Here is a 19,593-nt window from a genome sequence, read left to right as displayed (position 1 = left end):
CAAGGAAATGAGACTAACAAAAAACTTACGTAGCTGCTGGAATACTTAACTTTAATCCATAATTGGTGAACATCGCTCTTGACGGTACATGTTTTACAGCATCAATAGTAACTGGTAATGGCTTCTTGCTAGGTCGTAGCAAATGACGTAGCTGAAGGCTATGCTAACTATCGTCTCGGCAAATGAGAGCGTATTTTGTCAGTGAACCATCGCTAGCAAAGTCGGCTGTACAACTGGGGCGAGTGCTAGGAAGTCTCTCTAGACCTGCCGTGTGGCGGCGCTCGGTTTGCAATCACTGATAGTGGCGACACGCGGGTCCGACGTATACTAACGGACCGCGGCCGATTTAAAGGCTACCACCTAGCAAGTGTGGTGTCTGGCGGTGACACCACAATATCCTCCACCATACAAAATCACCACTTTTACATCATCGGGCCGAAGTCGCTCTCAGAACTATTGTACAAATTCGCAGTCGTTTCCCCTCAGCACAAACGCGTTACTGTCTCTGCTTTCTTGCCTGCTCGCTTTTCTGTGCACATCTCCAGACTTGGGGATTACAAGAACACACGTATTTGCGCCATAATATTATACCATTTTTGCGATACTTTTCTATATCAAGCACTAGGGCAGCATCCCACCGATCGCTAACGCAACATAATTCCCCAGATATAGACTAGAAATTATTTCTCTACAAACACAAAACTTTAGCTACGTGGAGCATGCTCTAGACCACTGACTAACTAGGAACAAACACATGAAAAATCATATTTCCACCCGTGAATACCAATCTCGCTGATCCAACATACCCCAAATCATCCATATAATTTACAAGCCAACTAAGGTCTTTCTCATGTCTAGAGAACAGGCAAACGTACCTTCCACATGCCAGATGCACACACCACAATCAATCTTCTCTCAACTAAATAAAGACGCAAAATGTGCAGAAGCAGTCAACTGAACATTTTACGTGGGAGGGAATAACAGTCCAGTGCAAACGCACCTCCATACACAATCCTCTCAGATTTCCACTTGATCACGAAAGCCGCCCATCTTACGATCGTGTGGGCCCGGGCGTTGTGAATCAGCAAGACCTTTGAGCCCAACTTTCCCCTGCGCTTGTTTTGTATTGCTCTTCTGAGGTTATGCAGAGTTTGGCAATACCTTTGAGAGTTTATGGTAGTGCCTCTTTCCAGGAAATTCACAAAAATCACACCTTTTCTGTCCCAAAAGACAGTCATTACGCGATTGAAGGCGCAGGCGGCCGAATTTTACGACGAAGTAATTTCCAAGCTCGTCCATCGCTACGATAAGTGCCTTAATTTAAATGGCAACTATGTAGAAAAGTAGTATTTAAGAGTGGCTTTCATCTGTATATAATTAAAAAAAATTCCAATACTTTATTTAATTTTAATTCCAAAACGTAATGTACTTTGTGAATAGCCCTCGTATTATGGCGAAAATACGTGTGTTGTTGTAATCCCTGAATCTGGAGATGTGCATAGAAAAACGAGCAGTCAAGGAAGCAGAGACAGTAATGCGTTTGTGCTGAGGGGAAACGATCGCGAATTTGTAGAACAGTTCTGAGAGCGACTTCGGCCCGATCTTGTAAAAGGGGTGATTTTGTATGGTGGAGGATAGGAACTGTATGTTTACTAGATCGACACGGTACTTGGTGATATATTGCTGCGATGGTGATCACTTTCGAGCTCCAATATTCTTGAGAGTCTAGTATGTATTTGATGATCTGTAGACAACTTTGCGAGGTTTAGTTGTCAGTGCGAAATGGTGATCAGTGTAAAGGAGTTTATTACCACTGAATGTCGCGTCTGTAGAAAGAAAGAAAAGGCTGATAGTGCTTTGCTAGGACTGGGGAGCATCGTAACATATAGCTGGTGTGAGTGTAGACGTATGATAATTATTTCGGATGCTGTACAGATATCAAAGATGACTGCATTGTTTGTGTAAAATATGTATATACTGTATTGTAAAGTTACTGTGGCTTACATTGTGTAAAATGTGTATATACTGCATTGTAAAGTTATTATGGTTTATGTTATGGCATGACTAGAGATGCTGACTGTGGATGGTGCTTCGATACAGGTGGCATGAGTAGTAAATCGCCGGGTAAATTCGACAAGAACCAATCAGAATGCTCGATTCATTAACATCGTTTCTGCTGGGATATAGGAGTCTCTACATTGAGGAGGGAACGTTTGCGTATGTTGAAATCTGGAAGGGTAACACGTTAGGAGAACTGGGAAGACTGCATTCGATGTTGTTTTCGTAAACAGGTTCTGTTAGGGTAAGAATTTCAGTGCGTACAAGCTGAGGCATCAAGAACGCGAACGCTAACGATTTCTGTGACTCTATACAGTTCCCGAGAGGTCGACTTGGTTCTTACTTTTTTACAAAGCCATGTGGCGTAAGAATAACATTGAGAACGTTTTAGATGGCGACTAGCTACTAGCTAGTTCCAAAATTTAAAGGACACTGTCGAGGACTTCCCTTTGATGGTGATGAAGCGATCCAAGCAGAGGTGAGGTTGTGGCGCTATCAACAAAGTCAAACATTCTACAGTGACAGTATCAACAAATTGGTCACTCGTTGGATGAAATGTGTTCATCGTCACGGTAACTATGTTGAGAAGTAAGTGTGTAGACATGAAGAATAAGGATGTAGTCAGCAACTGCGGAACACTATCTAAATACAGGACATCGGATGACTTATGAAAAGACGTAAGTTTTATCCCCGGCATCATCTTTCTGAGATTGCGTCATTAAGGAAACAATACATATCTGTACAGCCGATAATCTCATCAACAAGGATGCAGGATTTCAACTGAGCACAGCCTGGAACCCTGCAATGGCTACCATTAAATCACGAGGCGAAAATCAAGATTCTTCGATAACAGACCCGTCATGACATTGGTCTAGTACGGCCGTTGGTGAGTAACGTCTGGCCGCACTGTTGGCAAACGCAGCGTACAGCGCACGAGCAGGAGAGCCGCTCTGCGATTTTCGGCAGAGGGAGTCTGAATATGGCACCATCTATCTGCAAATCGCTGCGGACATGCGGATACCGTCAGTCGTACCTAGCTACCAGCCAGGTTGAACCACCTGGAGATGTCGGACAGTTGCTCCGAGGAAATATTGTGGAATTTGCACGTGATCTGGCGGCAAACCCGTGAAGACTATTTACAACATATCCGCCGGAAAAGCTTGAAGAGTCACATGAGGATGTAGATTGTTAATAATCTTTGTTTTATTCAAGAAACTCTAAGAGTTTTCATATAAAATGCTCAGAGGCTTTACCTTTCAGTGCGTCCTGGTACATTCTGCGACATTGGAACTGTTTTTCATTTTTTCTTGATTTTTGGAAGCCATTGGTATCTTGTATGAGTTTTTCCACTACTTCAACATTATGTTCATTAAAATATTTCTGACCTTATTTGAATCTCTACATTTCTTCTCATCCTTACCTAATATTCTATTAGTGTTCCCTTTCCTATCGGGACTTTCCTATAGGCGTTTATATGGACGTATAGAGTCTTAGGTACATTATTGGAGTCTGAAATTTCATTTTGGTAAAATGGGATTTGGTTTCACTTATTAGCGTACCATATGCTCTCTTCTTGTTCGTCTAAGTGACAATATTGCCGTGAGTAATGTTTACCTGGCAATTTTCATATTCTGGTAACATTTTTAGTTCTTCACTTGGTTTTACAATATCTATCGTGATCCACCTATAACGTTCTCCATATTTACATTTCTGAAATCAATGGGGCATGCAGTATTCATGATGTAAGCTACTGTTGAGGAAATGTCTTCTCATCCCTACTTTATGTTATTAGATAAGTGTACTTCCATCTAGTCCTCTGTCTTTATTAATCTCTGCAGACTACGGTAATTTTATAGCATCAACTGCCTAAATTCTACAAGTATTTTTCAGAGCTATCGCTGATTTGTCCACAACGATCTTAGACTGCAGTATTTATTACTTGCAACATTTGCCTGCTGTGATATGTATATTGTAGCAGTTATTACATAATCCATCAATTTCTGTGAGGCCTGACAACACCTTGTTGGCTTGTGGGTATTAATCAGATCTCTGAATCTTCTTATGTGACAACCATCGTTTAACATATCAGTACCAGATTGGGAGAGCCATCCATGAGAAAAATATTCCATCTGGTATGGAAGCTGTATAAAACAGGTGAAAGACACCCAGATTTCAAGAAAATGTAATAATTCCAATCCCAAAGAAAACATGTTCTGACAGGTATGAATATTACCAAACTATCAGTTTAATAAGTCATCGTTGCAAAATACTAACACGAATTATTTAGAGAAGACTGGAAAAACTAGTGGAAGCCAAGCTTGGGAAAGATCAGTTTGGATTCCAGAGAAATTTAGGAACATGTGAGGCAGTACTGACCCTATGGCTTCTCTTAGGAGATGGATTAAGTAAAGACATACATACATTTGTAGACTTAGAGAAAGCTTTTGACAATATTGACTGGGATACTCTATTTGAAATTTTGAAGCTGCCTGAGGTAAATACAGGGAGCAAAAGACTATTGTTAAAAAACCCTAATCTCAGGGATCGTAGTATGTCAGAACGACTGAGAGGTGTGGTTTGGGAGAAAGGGGTGACTCACACCGAAGCGTGCAGAGAAAAACGGCAAGTGTGTCATTGACTTTACTGCATCGAAGGTACACAGTCGGCCTTTCGCTGATCCCAGTGAAGGCAATGTGCATGGGTCAGCACCAATGCCAATGTCTGCAACATTGGCGTCCAGTTGCCGAGCTTGCAGACATGGTGCTCCTACCCACGCCATGGCTAAGTGGCCAATGTGTGTGTTCACTGTGCCAGTAGCTTGTGACACAGCTGACTGCTCCCTCAAGCGCAACTCGTAAATCCCATACATAGCGCCGAAGGGAGACAGCTATTTGCTGTCATTGTAGTGAGCCTTAGCAGCTCAAGCTGTAAGCCCATGGCATCCCGTTCAGTGACTACAGAAAGCCCTGCACCCGGGAGGTCATGAGTTCACGGCCCAGCTCCGCCCCTGGGAATGGCAGCTTGCAATCTGCTGGATGATGTCACTCAGGGGCAGAGGCCAGCAGCCCTCTCGCTCCTCATGCTGGTGTAGCTCCAAGGTGTGGCCTGCCCCATCACAGCTATGGTGTGTCCTTGTAGCAGAGGTTGGCGATAATTTCAGAAGACCAGTTGGCCACTGATATCCTTCACCAGAAGATCGTCGCAGTTGGCCTGCAACTTAAACAATTGCCAGACCGCACACGTTGAGCTATCGTGCTGGCTACCACTGCGCCACGGAGATGAAGAATAATTATAATATCCGAATGCCTTATCTAGGAGCATTTCTAGTTCTTTTAGAAATCTTAACATGAGATACAGGTGATCACTAACAGATTTAATGTCGAAAACTTTGCTCCCTGTAACTTTATTTGCTTAGATATGGCTTCAAAAAACATTTATGTAAAACTTGCAACTGCCCATTCATTTCACTAGCGCCGGTCGTCATAACAGTTCTACGAACGCACAGCTTACTTTCGGCAGAATGTGAGGCATGACCCAGGCATGCATATGTTCCTGACGCTAACCAAATTGGATGCTACGTCAGTCCATCTGGATACTGGACCTGACTTTATCGAGTCGACTGTCCGACAAACGGAAACAAGCTAAAAATGGTAATGTTTTTTTATCTATGGGGTAACTTGCTATTGCAGCGCGAAAGATGTAAAGTAGAAGAATTAAAGAGACAGCAGTATTCTGCCAGCTCGCGTGTAAGTTGACTAGAATTTATTATTGGAAATTAAGTGCATCCCACGACAGTCACATAGTTATGGACGAATGACATGAGCGAATATATGAGGTGGCGGTAGATCATGGTAACACGAAACACACAGAACACAAAAAATATCAGACACGCGAGGGCCAGGTTTTGGTATGGAAAAATCGACAGATGATAGCACTCCGAGTAAACTGGCAGTGAACTTCAAATTTGGGAAAATACGGCGCGACAATCCGTATTCTTGCTTTGCGAAATTCCAGTACTATACGATAATATTTTTCGTCTATACTTTATATGTGGGTCTGGTACTAGAGTTAATTTACTTAAAAAAAAAAAAAAAAAAAAAAAAAAATGTCATTTCGACAGTGTGGCTGTTATCGAGTGGGAATTATGTTCCCGACTACGACTTTCTTGTGTGTATTAAACTCTTTGAATTGCATTGTAAATATGTTGCTCGTATTTTGCTTATTTTTGCTCTCATTCTTTAATACTGAGTGGGGTAAATGGTTCCGTATTTGTTTTTGCTTCATATGAAACACATGCTGGTTTCATCGCATGGTATACTGTGGACTTGTTTCTATTTGTAACTACTTACTAATCCGTGTGTGAACTGCTCCTTTGAATGCATTTTAAGTATATTGTTCGTATTGTAAGTTATTTTTGTTTCCATCCTTTTTTTTGTACTCTCGCATTTAATGTAGGCCACCGAAATTTTCAGTGACTTCTACAAAATGTACCCTACTGTTTGCAGTACCTGTTAATAACGTGTGAAAACATTTACGTAGCTACTGGCACGTTTTCAGCATTTGCAAGGGCGAACGCTCTAGTCACCAAGTGCACAAAACATACTGATCTACATCCACATTCTGCAATCCACTGTAAAATGGATGGCACTCAGTGGCAAAAAGCAACACCATTTAAAGCACAATAACATATTCATTCCGTGACAAGATGTAATAATGATGAATACGAACCAAAATACCATAAAAACCTACCAACACGGAGTTCTCCGTTAAATGCGAGGTAAAGTGTGTATACTAGATCGGTACCAGACTTCCTGCCACTACAGTACAACAAACCGAAAAAAAGGGGTTATCTTGAACAGATCTTTGATGCTCTATATCACTGAAACTGCATATTTGTGCAATACTCGAGTATAAATACGAACTCTATGCGAGAAGGTACGGAAAACGGATACAAACATAAATAAAGTACAACAAAAGCAATATACTTTCAATGCTTTTAAATTGAGCAGTAGACACACAGATGCGTAAGCAATAACAATAAACGTACCGTACGTCCACAGAACACCATGCAACGTAAGCAGCTTCTGTTTTATATGAAGAAATGACAATTACGGAATCATTTACCCCACCCAGTATTAAGGATACTAGCAGAACGCAATGAGAATACAATCAACATATTTACAACGTAATACAGAGCAAAACACACGGGAAGTCAAAACGAGCAGCGCAATGTTACGAGTTCAAAACACTTCCCGTAAGAAACTAAAACAGATATAGAAGCCTAAAAATTAGCCAATGAGAAAGCGAGATGACGGACTGGTGTAAACCTAAAGCACTCCAAGTGGCCTGGCAGCGAACAAGGCAACAAGGTCATGTTAGCGGAAGTCCCTGTGTGAAATATATATATAGCGTTACACCCCCGCGGCCCCGTGACCAAACATTTACAGTTGCCGTCCCAGCGCATGCGCAAGTGATTCTTGTAACCGCGAAGTATGAGCAACGGGAATGACATCATGACAGGAAGTTTTATGGTGTAGCTGATTCACGTGACATTGGTTGTGAATTGAGGCAAACGCTGAGACGTGTCATTAAATATTTGTGTTCTGACTGTGTTGGTGCTACACACAAGAGGTTTAGGAGAGTTTCTTGTTGTTTCCATCTAAGAAGCAAGTTTCACTAAGGCTCAGGTAATAACTGGACGATTGACGAAAACAGGTACCCCCTTGTTTTGCCAGGTATTGTTATACTTTTTTAATAAATTCTGTCAGGTTTTTAATTGCCCTGTATAATTGTTAAATTTAAGTTACTGTTTTCCATAAGGAATGGAAACTGAGGCAATGAATTCCATTGTACCGCAATTTTGTGGGATTCTTGTCAGATGTTACTGATTCTCGATCTTGTAGTAAAGATGAGTTGGCCTAGGATAGATTCTTTTTCGCGAGCTCTAGTAGCGGAAGTAACAGTACACAATTTGGTATGATCTTCATAATAATATAATCTTATTGCGTCCTTCCTGGAGCAGCCTCAGTCTCCCCTCGCACCACCACTCACACTAATTTTATGGTTTTAAGGTAGGGTTAGGCGAATGCATCGTTCCCTCTTACTTCATTACGTAATTAGTAAACATACTCTTCTCATTCCTTGCTCATGAGCTAAGAAAACTAGACGTCCAGTTAACTCAGTTGATGCCGTTTCATTTCTTCATTTGTGTGTCTTATACTACCGAGTGGAACAGTTTTCATCTCCATACCTTCCTTTCACAGTATTAGCCAGTTTTCGCTTCCATTGCTTCACATCTTTCGATACCGTACTATTAGTCTAGGGTGGGCTGGGTTAATTATCACACGAAAATATTGGGGGTAATTAGCAGGCCGTAACACCATTCCCATAGCAATCTGAACTTTTGTTGTCAAATAACTTTTATTTTCTATTATAGCAACTTCCTCGTGCAGTTATACGTATTTTGAATCAGATTGTTCTCTGTTTATGCTGTACAGTAGCATTTGTTTTCGAAAATGTAGCAGACAAAAATTAGTCACATTTTCAGCTTTTGTAACCCTGTCCTCCATGGTTGGGTATAATATTATGATATGTTGATAAATTTTACTTTAGGGACGGCTGAAAACTATTTCATTTAGTTGTAATTAGACTGTCTGAAAATAAAAATTAGATAATTTGCCAAACTTCTCTGCAGAATCATCATCCTATATCAAACACTTCCCAAGAAAGAAATAAAATTTGTATGTTAGTGTAGCAAGAAAGGAATTTCCGGAAAAAAGCAACACCTGTTGTTTTAATGTATTTTTTCAGGCGGCATATTATTGTGAGTGTATTTGATCTTTCAAGCAGTTTCAATATAACATACATCAAGAAAGATAAAGACTACTCCACACCTACAATAATCATCTGGTTTTTGGGTCTATGGAACGAAAACTGAAGCTAATCTAATCTCCAGCTACTATATGCAACTACAGAATTGAATGAAAATCCCATTGTAAGCATCAGAAGTGTTGCTAGGAAATATGAAGTGAGGAAGGACTCGTTATTTTCTCATCTTAAATTTTTTTAAAAAGATATGAGACTTATAGCAAAAGTTACATTTTTGTGTGAAAATTACCTGGGGCTATGCTACTGTGTTAGACAAAGATTGAAACTGATTGTTCTGGGCATATACTCTGATGAAAATTATATTCAATAGAGCCAGTGGTTTTAGGGGTGATATTCTAATTTATTTCCATTAATATAACTGATTACACAGTATACCACACATCAAATGTGAATGAAAGTTCCACACCCCTTTCCTCACCTAGCCTCAGTAATCTATGGGCTGATTATTTTTTGTTTTAAGCAACCAGGAAAAAGGTACATACATTATTATATGATCTGCCATTAATTCTTTAGATGATAATAACATAACAAAAGATATGCTTGCAGATGAATGAAAGTTCCACACCCCTTTCCTCACCTAGCCTCAGTAATCTATGGGCTGATTATTTTTTGTTTTAAGCAACCAGGAAAAAGGTACATACATTATTATATGATCTGCCATTAATTCTTTAGATGATAATAACATAACAAAAGATGCGCTTGCAGATTTTTTATATCAGATCTATGTATGAAATATTTCATTAAATGTAGGTCTATTGCTGTGAAAATTTTGAAATAATGTTTTGATAATTTTACTGTTGCTTATTTCAGATAACACATATTCACCAATGGCTTCTCAGTCATATTACCGGTCACCGGTAAGTAACTAGGCATAGTTGTTGCACTACAGTGTATTTTTAAAATATTTGTTTTATCTATGAGGAGATATTTGTGGGCCTGCATAAAATTTGAAAAGTTAAGTTTGCATCTACAGTGAGATTATATGCTGGAAGGCACACATTGTGACATGTGGACTTCCATTCCTCTTTCATGCCTGCACTGTTTACCTTATGGTCTCCTGTTCATAATTCATAATTTCCCTCCCCAACAAACCGAGTGAGATGGTGCAGTGGTTAACACATTAGACTCACATACGGGAGGATGACGGTCCAGCCATCTTGATTTAGGTTTCCCGTGATTTCCCTAAATCACTTCCGGCAAATGCCAGGATGGTTTCTTTGAAAGGGCACAGCCGACTTCCTTCCCTAATCCAATTGGACTGATGACCTCGCTGTTTGTTTCCCTATTCCAAATCAACCAAACAACCTCCCCAACCTCTGCACTTACTCCATAAATCGTGACTGTTTTCTCTACTCTAAAAGTGTCTAATCCGATCTGACCAAATGGAATGAATTTTATTTATATCAGCATGATGTGAGAGCATTTGTGTTGCAATCAGTTGACATCTCCTTTCATTTCAGATACAGATTGCCTAGCAGTGTAGATTACTGTCCATTCCTGTAAAAAAATTTGTCTAAAATTTCACTTGTGTTCTCCATTCCTAAACATAGTTTCTTTTTCGTATTGTGCAGTAGGAGTTTGCGTCTTAAAATGTTGCTATTTATTTACGTATACATGTGAGCAACTATTGTTCTTTGGTAAAGTCTTTGTTTAATTTCCACCTCTGTCATCTTGGCCTAATGATAGTTTAGTGAAAATAGTATAATAATTTATCAACCCAAGAATCATTTTACAATGATACAGGATTTATCTTCATATATATACACACACATACAAACACATACACAGTTGTGTAATGAGGAGAGGACAGGTGGTCAGCCATTGCCTTGGTGAACAAACCATCTTGGCATTTGCCTGTAGTGATTTAGGATTACATGAATCACGATGGCCAGACAGAGCATTAGCCTTCATCCCCACAAATCTGAGGCTAACATCTTATGCACTACCTCATTACTTTTATATTTAGTATACATTGCTGTGGCATTGCCACGCCTCTGTTATAGATCCATTTCTTTCCTTATGCCAGTCTGAAAAGCTGAGTCAGACTCCCCTCATGATTGAAATATTGAACTCGGAAAGAATGGCGAGACATTATTATTACGCACTATACTCACTTATTTTTTTTATTAACCCCTACTCAGATTACTCTAAATAAACTTTGTGTGCAGTTTTTAAGAGATCGGCTTTGACTGCATGTATAAATAAATGTATTTTAGTTAACTCTTTCATTTCCTGCAGTTTTAATTCCAGATAGGAAATTCTGTAGAATTTTTTCCCCTTAGGTAACTGTTACTCCAAACTGGCTCTTGTTCCATAATAGTGTGTAGAACTATTTGTGACACAATTATTACTTATTAATGTTTTTCATGATGCGGCCAACTGATTGTAGGTAAATGCACTCAGGGAAGGATACACATTTTTCAGTATTTTATTGCTATGAACCTTGATTTGATTTTTAATAATCCCAACAAATTGCAGTTGTTAATCATATGGTGATTTTCTGCTGTTTGAAAACACTCTCTCTCTCTCTCTCTCTCTCTCTCTCTCTCTCTCTCTCTCTCTCTCTCTCTCTCTCTCTCTCTCTGTGTGTGTGTGTGTGTGTGTGTGTGTGTGTGTGTGTGTGTGTGTGTGTGTGTGTTATGCATTTTATTCCTATGATTTTTCTTTGCCAGTATCTTCCTGTGTTCATTCCCTGTCAACTGAAAATCAGTATTCATCCCTAAAATACTTATTTGCTACACACTAAACGATGTATCATTTATGCTGAAAGTGGCAGACGTTCTCTCCTTTTAAGCTGAAATTCAAGCTAATTTTTGTTAACAATAAAAATTTATTACATACTGCCAAGTCATACACATCCTCCAGGAGTTCAGGTTTTTTATCAGTGGCTAATGCTGCTGTCATCAGCAGAGAATATTTTCTACATGTATTATAAAACTCATTAAGGGGAAGATAAGATCCAAGATTGCATTAATCATTCATTAGCTTTCTGCTCAATAGTATTGATATGTGGAGATGTCATAGGTCATTTCACTTGTGTAGTTTAATACTCAGCATTCCAGAAGCCACAAATTTCTCCTGTGTGATGCTAATTGATAAGCACCACAGTGTGTTCAGATTCTAAAAATATATATATATATATATATATATATATATATATATATATATATATATATATATACTAAGACTTTTTGGGTGATAAGTTCTCTAGTACTGTAACCTATGACTCTGCTTCAGCAATCATCAATTGCAAAACTGCCTTTGTTGTGAGGACAGTATAATATAAACTGAAAGCAGTACTGTGTATAGTTGGGATGGCTCAGGTTTGTGGGGCTCTGTTGGATTGTTGTTGTGGAGTTAGGGTGGCACTTGTGGGGAAGAGAGCAAGGCATCTGGCTGATGAGTTGTTTTAGAAGCAGCACTACTATGAATAGTAACAGGACACATGTGTTTAAAAGTACTCAGTTTATAGGCAGATTAAGATCACTTTTTAGATGACACTTTGCTTGGGAACATAGTTCCTCCAATAGGAGCTCTTATCTCTCAAGAACAATTCTCCATTGACACTGTGTTGCAATAGTGGTCATTTCAGTTGCAGTTTTAGAGTAGTATAGTGTACACTTGTAATCTGTTATTAGACACTGCCAGCATCCTGCTACCTATCGTCAGAGCCCTACCCAAGGTGCTCCTGACAGCCAAAATGGCAGCACCATAATGCCATGTGACAAACTTCAAATAACAAGTAATTTTAGCAAAAGTATAGTGAAAAGGGGATGTCTTATAAAGAGCTATCCCTCCTACATTTAAAAAGCTCTGAAGATAATTACACTACCTTTTAAGTCTTTAAAACATCTCCATAATGGCACACTTCTCATAGACAGTGATAACACGTCCAGCTTCTTAACACTAAAGTCCTACCAGACTACAGAACAACCAAAGTTCCTAAACTTCAGTAAGGATGCCATGTTATGCAAGAAACTGTTGGAAGTATACACTAAACAAGCAGCAGAGTGAATGGGAGAAAGATGATAAATCACATAGAAATGTCACATAAAGAGTAACTGGTGTACTGGGAAGACACGTGGTATCATTTTTAACTGTTAAGTGAGCAGTGCTTTCAGAGTATATGAAGATTTTGCTTTCTCATTGATAGTCAGATCATCTTGGTATGCAAGGGTCAGGCAGTAATTATAAACTGATAATATGGTTACCAAGTGTGGAGTGAAGGTAGCCCACAATTATGAGCTTTAAAAAAAATTTTACTTTCAATTTTAAGGGCCTAGTTCTCTTTTCCTATAACACCATGTGATGCTTTTGTCAATGCCTCACCAAGAACACATAATTATGTATCTGGTACCAAATCCTGCAGTTTTCAAATATAACTGCAGCCACTTTTAAATTGGTGAAAATTCTTATCTGCAGTGTCACCTATCCCATTATACAGGGTGAGTAAAAAAGGACTGATATAGAAATTTGGAATGTTATAGAAATTTATTGAGTTAACTTACAGAAATGGTACATGTATCATTTTGTAGCAAAGAACTTAAAGTTTCACATAAGTGTCAAATGTCATTTTGGTTCAATGTGACTACCATTTGTGATGTGACAAACACCACTAATCAATTTCTTCCCACACTCATTGCGGCAAATCAGATGTAACTTCTGCAATAGCAGTGTGGATTAGTTTTTTCAGGTTGGCTTAATTGTTTGGTAGGGGTGGAATATGTATTTGTTCTTCAGTGGAACCACAGAAGCAGAAATCCAGTGGTGTAAAGTGTGGGGAGCGAGGTAGCCATACTATTGGCTCTTCACGGCCAATTCACTGACCTAGGAAGTGATTATTGATGAAACATTGACCTTCCATGAGGGAATAAGGTGGTGCACTGGCTTGCTGGTAGTAAACCATCCCATCTCGGTCATCTTCATCGATCTGTGAAATTAAAAAGTTTTCAAGCATATCCCGATATGCAATATCAATGGCAGTTTTCTCCATGAAGAAAGGGCCATGCACTTTCAATGTGTTAAAGGGCACAAAACACATTAAGTTTGAGACTGTCACAAATGTGTACCAGAGTGCGAAATTTACGCAGAACAATTGTTGCTGAGTTTTTTTGTTTTTTTTGTGAAACCAAAAAACACAGCAAGCATGTTGTGCATCCATGCAAGCAGCCGTTCGAACTGAGCACTGCACTGGTGCTCCTGGGGGAGGAATGGGCTACTGATGCAGTATGTGAATAAAATTTGACTTTGTTTGCTACAAAATGACACATCTACCAATTCTAAAAGTTATCTCAGTAAATTTCTTTATCATTCCAAAGTTGTAAAGTCCTTTTTGACTCACCTTGTAGAACTGCTCATAGCTCTTAAGGTATGCATTTTAGACCCCATGTTTACTTGACTGCTACTGGGTCATCCTCAGCCATTGACCTCTCGTTCTGCTCTCCAGCCCTTGCATATTCAGCACAGTGGGAAGCAACTGAAGACATTCATTTTAGTGACCAGTCCCCACTGTGGATCCACCTACTGGATGAAGGATTGCTTGCTTGCACAGAAGCCACCGAAATGGATGATCAGCAGAGCTAACTGGGTGTTGTTCAGTTGGTTGACTGTGTTTGAATACCATGATAGCTTACAGGAATGGGCAGACCACATCATGCAAGTGATCCATCATGCCGCTGACTTATCCATCCATAAGTCTGCAGGTCATCTTGGGGAAGTGACCTGTACCTTGGTAGACAGAGATGAGTGTTGTTCAGCAATCCAGGACAGGTGTGTAGCTCTTCGATGGTTTTAATGTTGCCGTAAAGCAGACAACTTCACTTCCTTTTAAAGGCATGAGAGTCAAGGCTTTATGCATAATTAAGGAGAGCAAGAAGAGGTCATGGCAAGTGTTCCTGCACTCCATTAATCATTCCATTTGTTCCACAAAAGTATGGGAAGCCATGAGGAGGGTTCCTGGAAAACATGGTTGTGTAACAATAGCTGCATTGCTGAAATAGGTGTGTCTCCAGACAGTGCCCAGAAATGTCACTCGATGCTCATTTTGCAAAGCTACTGCCAGTGTAAGCCAGAATCCGGCATTTTGTCACTACTGTGCAAATGTAGAGAGGGACAAGTTGGACTTCAGGTCCAACAATTTGAAGATTTACAACTATACTTTCTCCATGTGGAAGCTGGAATTGGTGCTGCCTGAGACTCGTGGTACTGCAACCAGTTGCAGCGAAATCCGGCACTGCATGCTTAGACATTTGCCAGTAATGTCAAAAGGAATCATCCTCAAATACACTCCTGGAAATGGAAAAAAGAACACATTGACACCGGTGTGTCAGACCCACCATACTTGCTCCGGACACTGCGAGAGGGCTGTACAAGCAATGATCACACGCACGGCACAGCGGACACACCAGGAACCGCGGTGTTGGCCGTCGAATGGCGCTAGCTGCGCAGCATTTGTGCACCGCCGCCGTCAGTGTCAGCCAGTTTGCCGTGGCATACGGAGCTCCATCGCAGTCTTTAACACTGGTAGCATGCCGCGACAGCGTGGACGTGAACCGTATGTGCAGTTGACGGACTTTGAGCGAGGGCGTATAGTGGGCATGCGGGAGGCCGGGTGGACGTACCGCCGAATTGCTCAACACGTGGGGCGTGAGGTCTCCACAGTACATCGATGTTGTCGCCAGTGGTTGGCGGAAGGTGCACGTGCCCGTCGACCTGGGACCGGACCGCAGCGATGCACGGCTGCACGCCAAGACCGTAGGATCCTACGCAGTGCCGTAGGGGACCGCACCGCCACTTCCCAGCAAATTAGGGACACTGTTGCTCCTGGGGTATCGGCGAGGACCATTCGCAACCGTCTCCATGAAGCTGGGATACGGTCCCGCACACCGTTAGGCCGTCTTCCGCTCACGCCCCAACATCGTGCAGCCCGCCTCCAGTGGTGTCGCGACAGGCGTGAATGGAGGGGCGAATGGAGACGTGTCGTCTTCAGCGATGAGAGTCGCTTCTGCCTTGGTGCCAATGATGGTCGTATGCGTGTTTGGCGCCGTGCAGGTGAGCGCCACAATCAGGACTGCATACGACCGAGGCACACAGGGCCAACACCCGGCATCATGGTGTGGGGAGCGATCTCCTACACTGGCCGTACACCACTGGTGATCGTCGAGGGGACACTGAATAGTGCACGGTACATCCAAACCGTCATCGAACCCATCATTCTACCATTCCTAGACCGGCAAGGGAACTTGCTGTTCCAACAGGACAATGCACGTCCGCATGTATCCCGTGCCACCCAACGTGCTCTAGAAGGTGTAAGTCAACTACCCTGGCCAGTAAGATCTCCGGATCTGTCCCCCATTGAGCATATTTGGGACTGGATGAAGCGTCGTCTCACGCGGTCTGCACGTCCAGCACGAACGCTGGTCCAACTGAGACGCCAGGTGGAAATGGCATGGCAAGCCATTCAACAGGACTACATCCAGCATCGCTACGATCGTCTCCATGGGAGAATAGCAGCCTGCATTGCTGCGAAAGGTGGATATACACTGTACTAGTGCCGACATTGTGCATGCTCTGTTGCCTGTGTCTATGTGCCTGTGGTTCTGTCAGTGTGATCATGTGATGTATCTGACCCCAGGAATGTGTCAATAAAGTTGCCCCTTCCTGGGACAATGAATTCACGGTGTTCTTATTTCAATTTCCAGGAGTGTATTTTAATTTGATATGACAGACAGGTCACTTCCTAAACTCGTGAAGAGGCAATTTTGATACCTCTCCTCAAACCAAGAAAGGGCTGCACATGTCCTATTATTTACCAGAGTATCGTCTTAATGAACTGTGTAGGAAAGACCCTGGAACGAATGGTTAACAGTAATATTGGCTGGTTATAGGAGACGAGGTAACTTCTTAGCTACTCTGTGTGGATTCTGGAAATTTTGGTTCACTGTCAACAATCTGACCCAGCTAGAGGTGGCTGTTCAGTAGGCTTTCCTATGTAAACATCACTGTATTGGCGTTTTCTTTGATATCAGTAAGCCATATGACACTACTTGGAGATACAGTATTCTTGTGCAACTGCATCAATGAGGATTTCATCACCACCTCACCATCTTCATAAGGTCTTTCCTGTATCAGTGATTTTTTTAGGACCTGAGTTGGTGACTCGCTGTCAGATTGTTTTGAGCAGGAGAATGGTGTCCCTGAGGGCAGTGTTTTAAGTGTGACCCTCTTTTCCATAGCCATAAACAGCATCATGTCTGCAATAAAGAGTCCTATACAGTGCTCCTTATTTGTGGACAATTTTGTAGTTTTCTGTTTCTCCTCCAGTGTTGCAACAGCAAGCAATCAGTCACAACTCTCAGTGTGGAGGTTAGAGGAATGGACTGCAAAGTTGGGTTTCCAGGTTTCTGCAGTAAGAGTGTGTGTGTGTGTGTGTGTGTGTGTGTGTGTGTGTGTGTCCAAATTGTCTTGGTTGCCATGTCTGAGATACGTGAAAGCCAGAACCCAGAAGCCACTGAATATCGTAACATGCCTTAGTCACAGTTCTCGGGGGAATAGGCAGGGTGTGTCTGCTCCAGTTCTATATGGGTTTCATGTGTTGATGGTTAATCTATGGGTGCACGATGTATGGATTTCTGAGGCCTTCTTATTTGAAGATTATTTATGCTGTTCACCATGAGGGGGATTTGGCAGGCCATAGGTGCATATATGGCCAGCCCCATACCCAATCTCTATGCTGAAGCTGGTGAACTGCTACTTACAATTTGACAGCAACTCCTTATTGTGCACCATGCATGCAAGTTCTTCACAGCCTCGCATTCACCTACATCCTACACTGTTGCTCATTCACCTCTTTCCTCCCATCATCCTCGAGAAACACTGCCGTTCAGGATCTGCATGCAGCATGTGCTGGAGTCACTTGGTGTGGAGCATGTACAGCTCCAAATCCCAGGTTTTGACTGTCTGCCACCATGGTTACTGCCGAGGGCTAGGGTGATTTTAGATTTAGATTTAGTGCTGTACAGGAGAGATTACACTCCTGCATGTTTTTAATACTTTTATTTTCTGCCATTTTAAATGAGCACCACAATTTTACAGCTGTCTTCACGGGTGGGTTGAAACAATCCATTGGTTGCTATGTTGTTTTCCCTGATCATGTCCTTAAGGTCCAACTGCCTTGCGGAGCAGATGAGACTTTTTTTTTTTTTTTAATGCTAAATTCCTTGTCTGTTCTGCCTCCCCGAGTCCCTTTTGCTATGTGCTGGGTACCAAGGCCCACGGGTCTTGCAGGGAATCCAAGAGCAGATGTAGCAGCCAAGGAGATGTGTAGCAATCCTCAGTTGTTTGTGTGGTATCCCGCTGCATGTGTCAATGGGAAGATGAGTGGCTGGAAGTGACTGATAATCAGCTCTGTCTATTAAAGCCAATTACACAGCTGTGGAATACTTCCTTTTGGCTACAAAGATGGGATGATGTCCTCCTTATTTATCTTCACATAGGCCACAGCTCTGTGACGCATGGCTTCTTGCTCTAGTGTGAGGCCCCTCCAAGTCACTGTGCACCACATTTTATTTTCTGACCAGCAGGGCACAGTGGATTTGCCGATGGATCTGCCCTCTATGTTAATCAACGTGCAAATTAATGTGGTTTGAGTTTTAAAGTTTTATGAACTATCCAGCATTTTTCTCATGATTTTAGGGAGGTGGTTATGGTTTTATATGTTAACCGGGTGACTGGATCATACATGATTTTTAAGTGGTCAGCCAGCAACTGCTCCCTGTGCCATTCTTTTAGCTCCTTTGTCATTTTACTTGGTTTTAAGCTCACATATAGTTGCTTTTACTCTTTCTCCATTGTTTTAGTGTGTGTGTGTGTGTGTGTGTGTGTGTGTGTGTGTGTAAGGTAGAGTGACTGTGTGGTCAATTTGAGTGCATGAGTGTGCAACAATTTTAGAGATTTTACCCACATTTGTTAAATTTAAACAAACACGCGCGCGCTAACGAGCGAGCCCTGCTGAATAAGATTTAAACCAAAAATAGACAAACGACAAACAATAAAAAGGGTATTTACAGATGAGGAATGACAAAAAAGGTGAGAACGAATAAAAAGATACTGGACAATTCGGAAAGAAAACCTATTGGAGATGATGACCAGAAAATAATTGGCAGAAGCTATCAAAGAAGAAGAAGAAGAAGAAGAAGAAGAGGAAGTAGTAGTAGTAGTAGTAGTAGTTAGTTATTATTTCACATAACAGAATAAATTTATGTGAAATGGTAAACAAAGAAGACAGGAATTTAAAAAGTAAAATAACAGTTTAAAACATCAAACAAATGTATGTAAAATGCAAAATTAGAATAATTATCAATATCTAGAAATTTTAATTAGGTATGTTGAAAACACTCGGACAGCACATTGTGTATAGCTAATTCTCCAAAAATGGTACTTTGGAAACCAGTTTTATTACAAATGAATGGATGTGACCTGAAAGGTTCTTTAATTTGTGATGTAACAAAAGTTTTCATTTTTCAAAATTGATTAATGGGGTGGAGCATTTTGCAAAATTTCAAATTATTAGAAAAATTGGTTGTACAGTTTTCAAAAATGCTTATTACATTTCAACATATTTTTCGTGTATCATGGTTTCGAAGAAAT

General features: G+C 41.0%; 1 protein-coding gene across 4 annotated transcripts in view; it reads left to right on the top strand.

Moving 5' to 3' along the window:
• The first annotated feature begins 7,419 nt into the window (after nucleotides 1–7,419).
• Nucleotides 7,420–19,593, top strand: part of LOC124721451 (annexin B9-like) — a 97,845-nt gene continuing 85,671 nt past the window's right edge. The window contains exons 1-3 of one of the 4 annotated variants that reach the window (XM_047246435.1): nucleotides 8,246–8,320; nucleotides 9,407–9,420; nucleotides 9,757–9,803. In XM_047246435.1, the coding sequence (XP_047102391.1) occupies nucleotides 9,774–9,803 (30 nt within the window). In that variant the 5' untranslated portion in view covers nucleotides 8,246–8,320; nucleotides 9,407–9,420; nucleotides 9,757–9,773. Of the gene's footprint in view, nucleotides 7,794–8,245; nucleotides 8,321–9,406; nucleotides 9,421–9,756; nucleotides 9,804–19,593 lie in introns of those variants that run through there. The other 3 variants (XM_047246434.1, XM_047246433.1, XM_047246432.1) reach the window with 3 other exon arrangements.

The sequence above is a fragment of the Schistocerca piceifrons genome, chromosome X (assembly GCF_021461385.2).
Source record: "Schistocerca piceifrons isolate TAMUIC-IGC-003096 chromosome X, iqSchPice1.1, whole genome shotgun sequence".
In the NCBI taxonomy this organism is placed as follows: Eukaryota; Metazoa; Arthropoda; class Insecta; order Orthoptera; family Acrididae; genus Schistocerca; species Schistocerca piceifrons.
The sequence above is the reverse complement of the archived record's forward strand: the minus strand, read 5'-3'. Positions and strand labels throughout refer to the sequence as shown.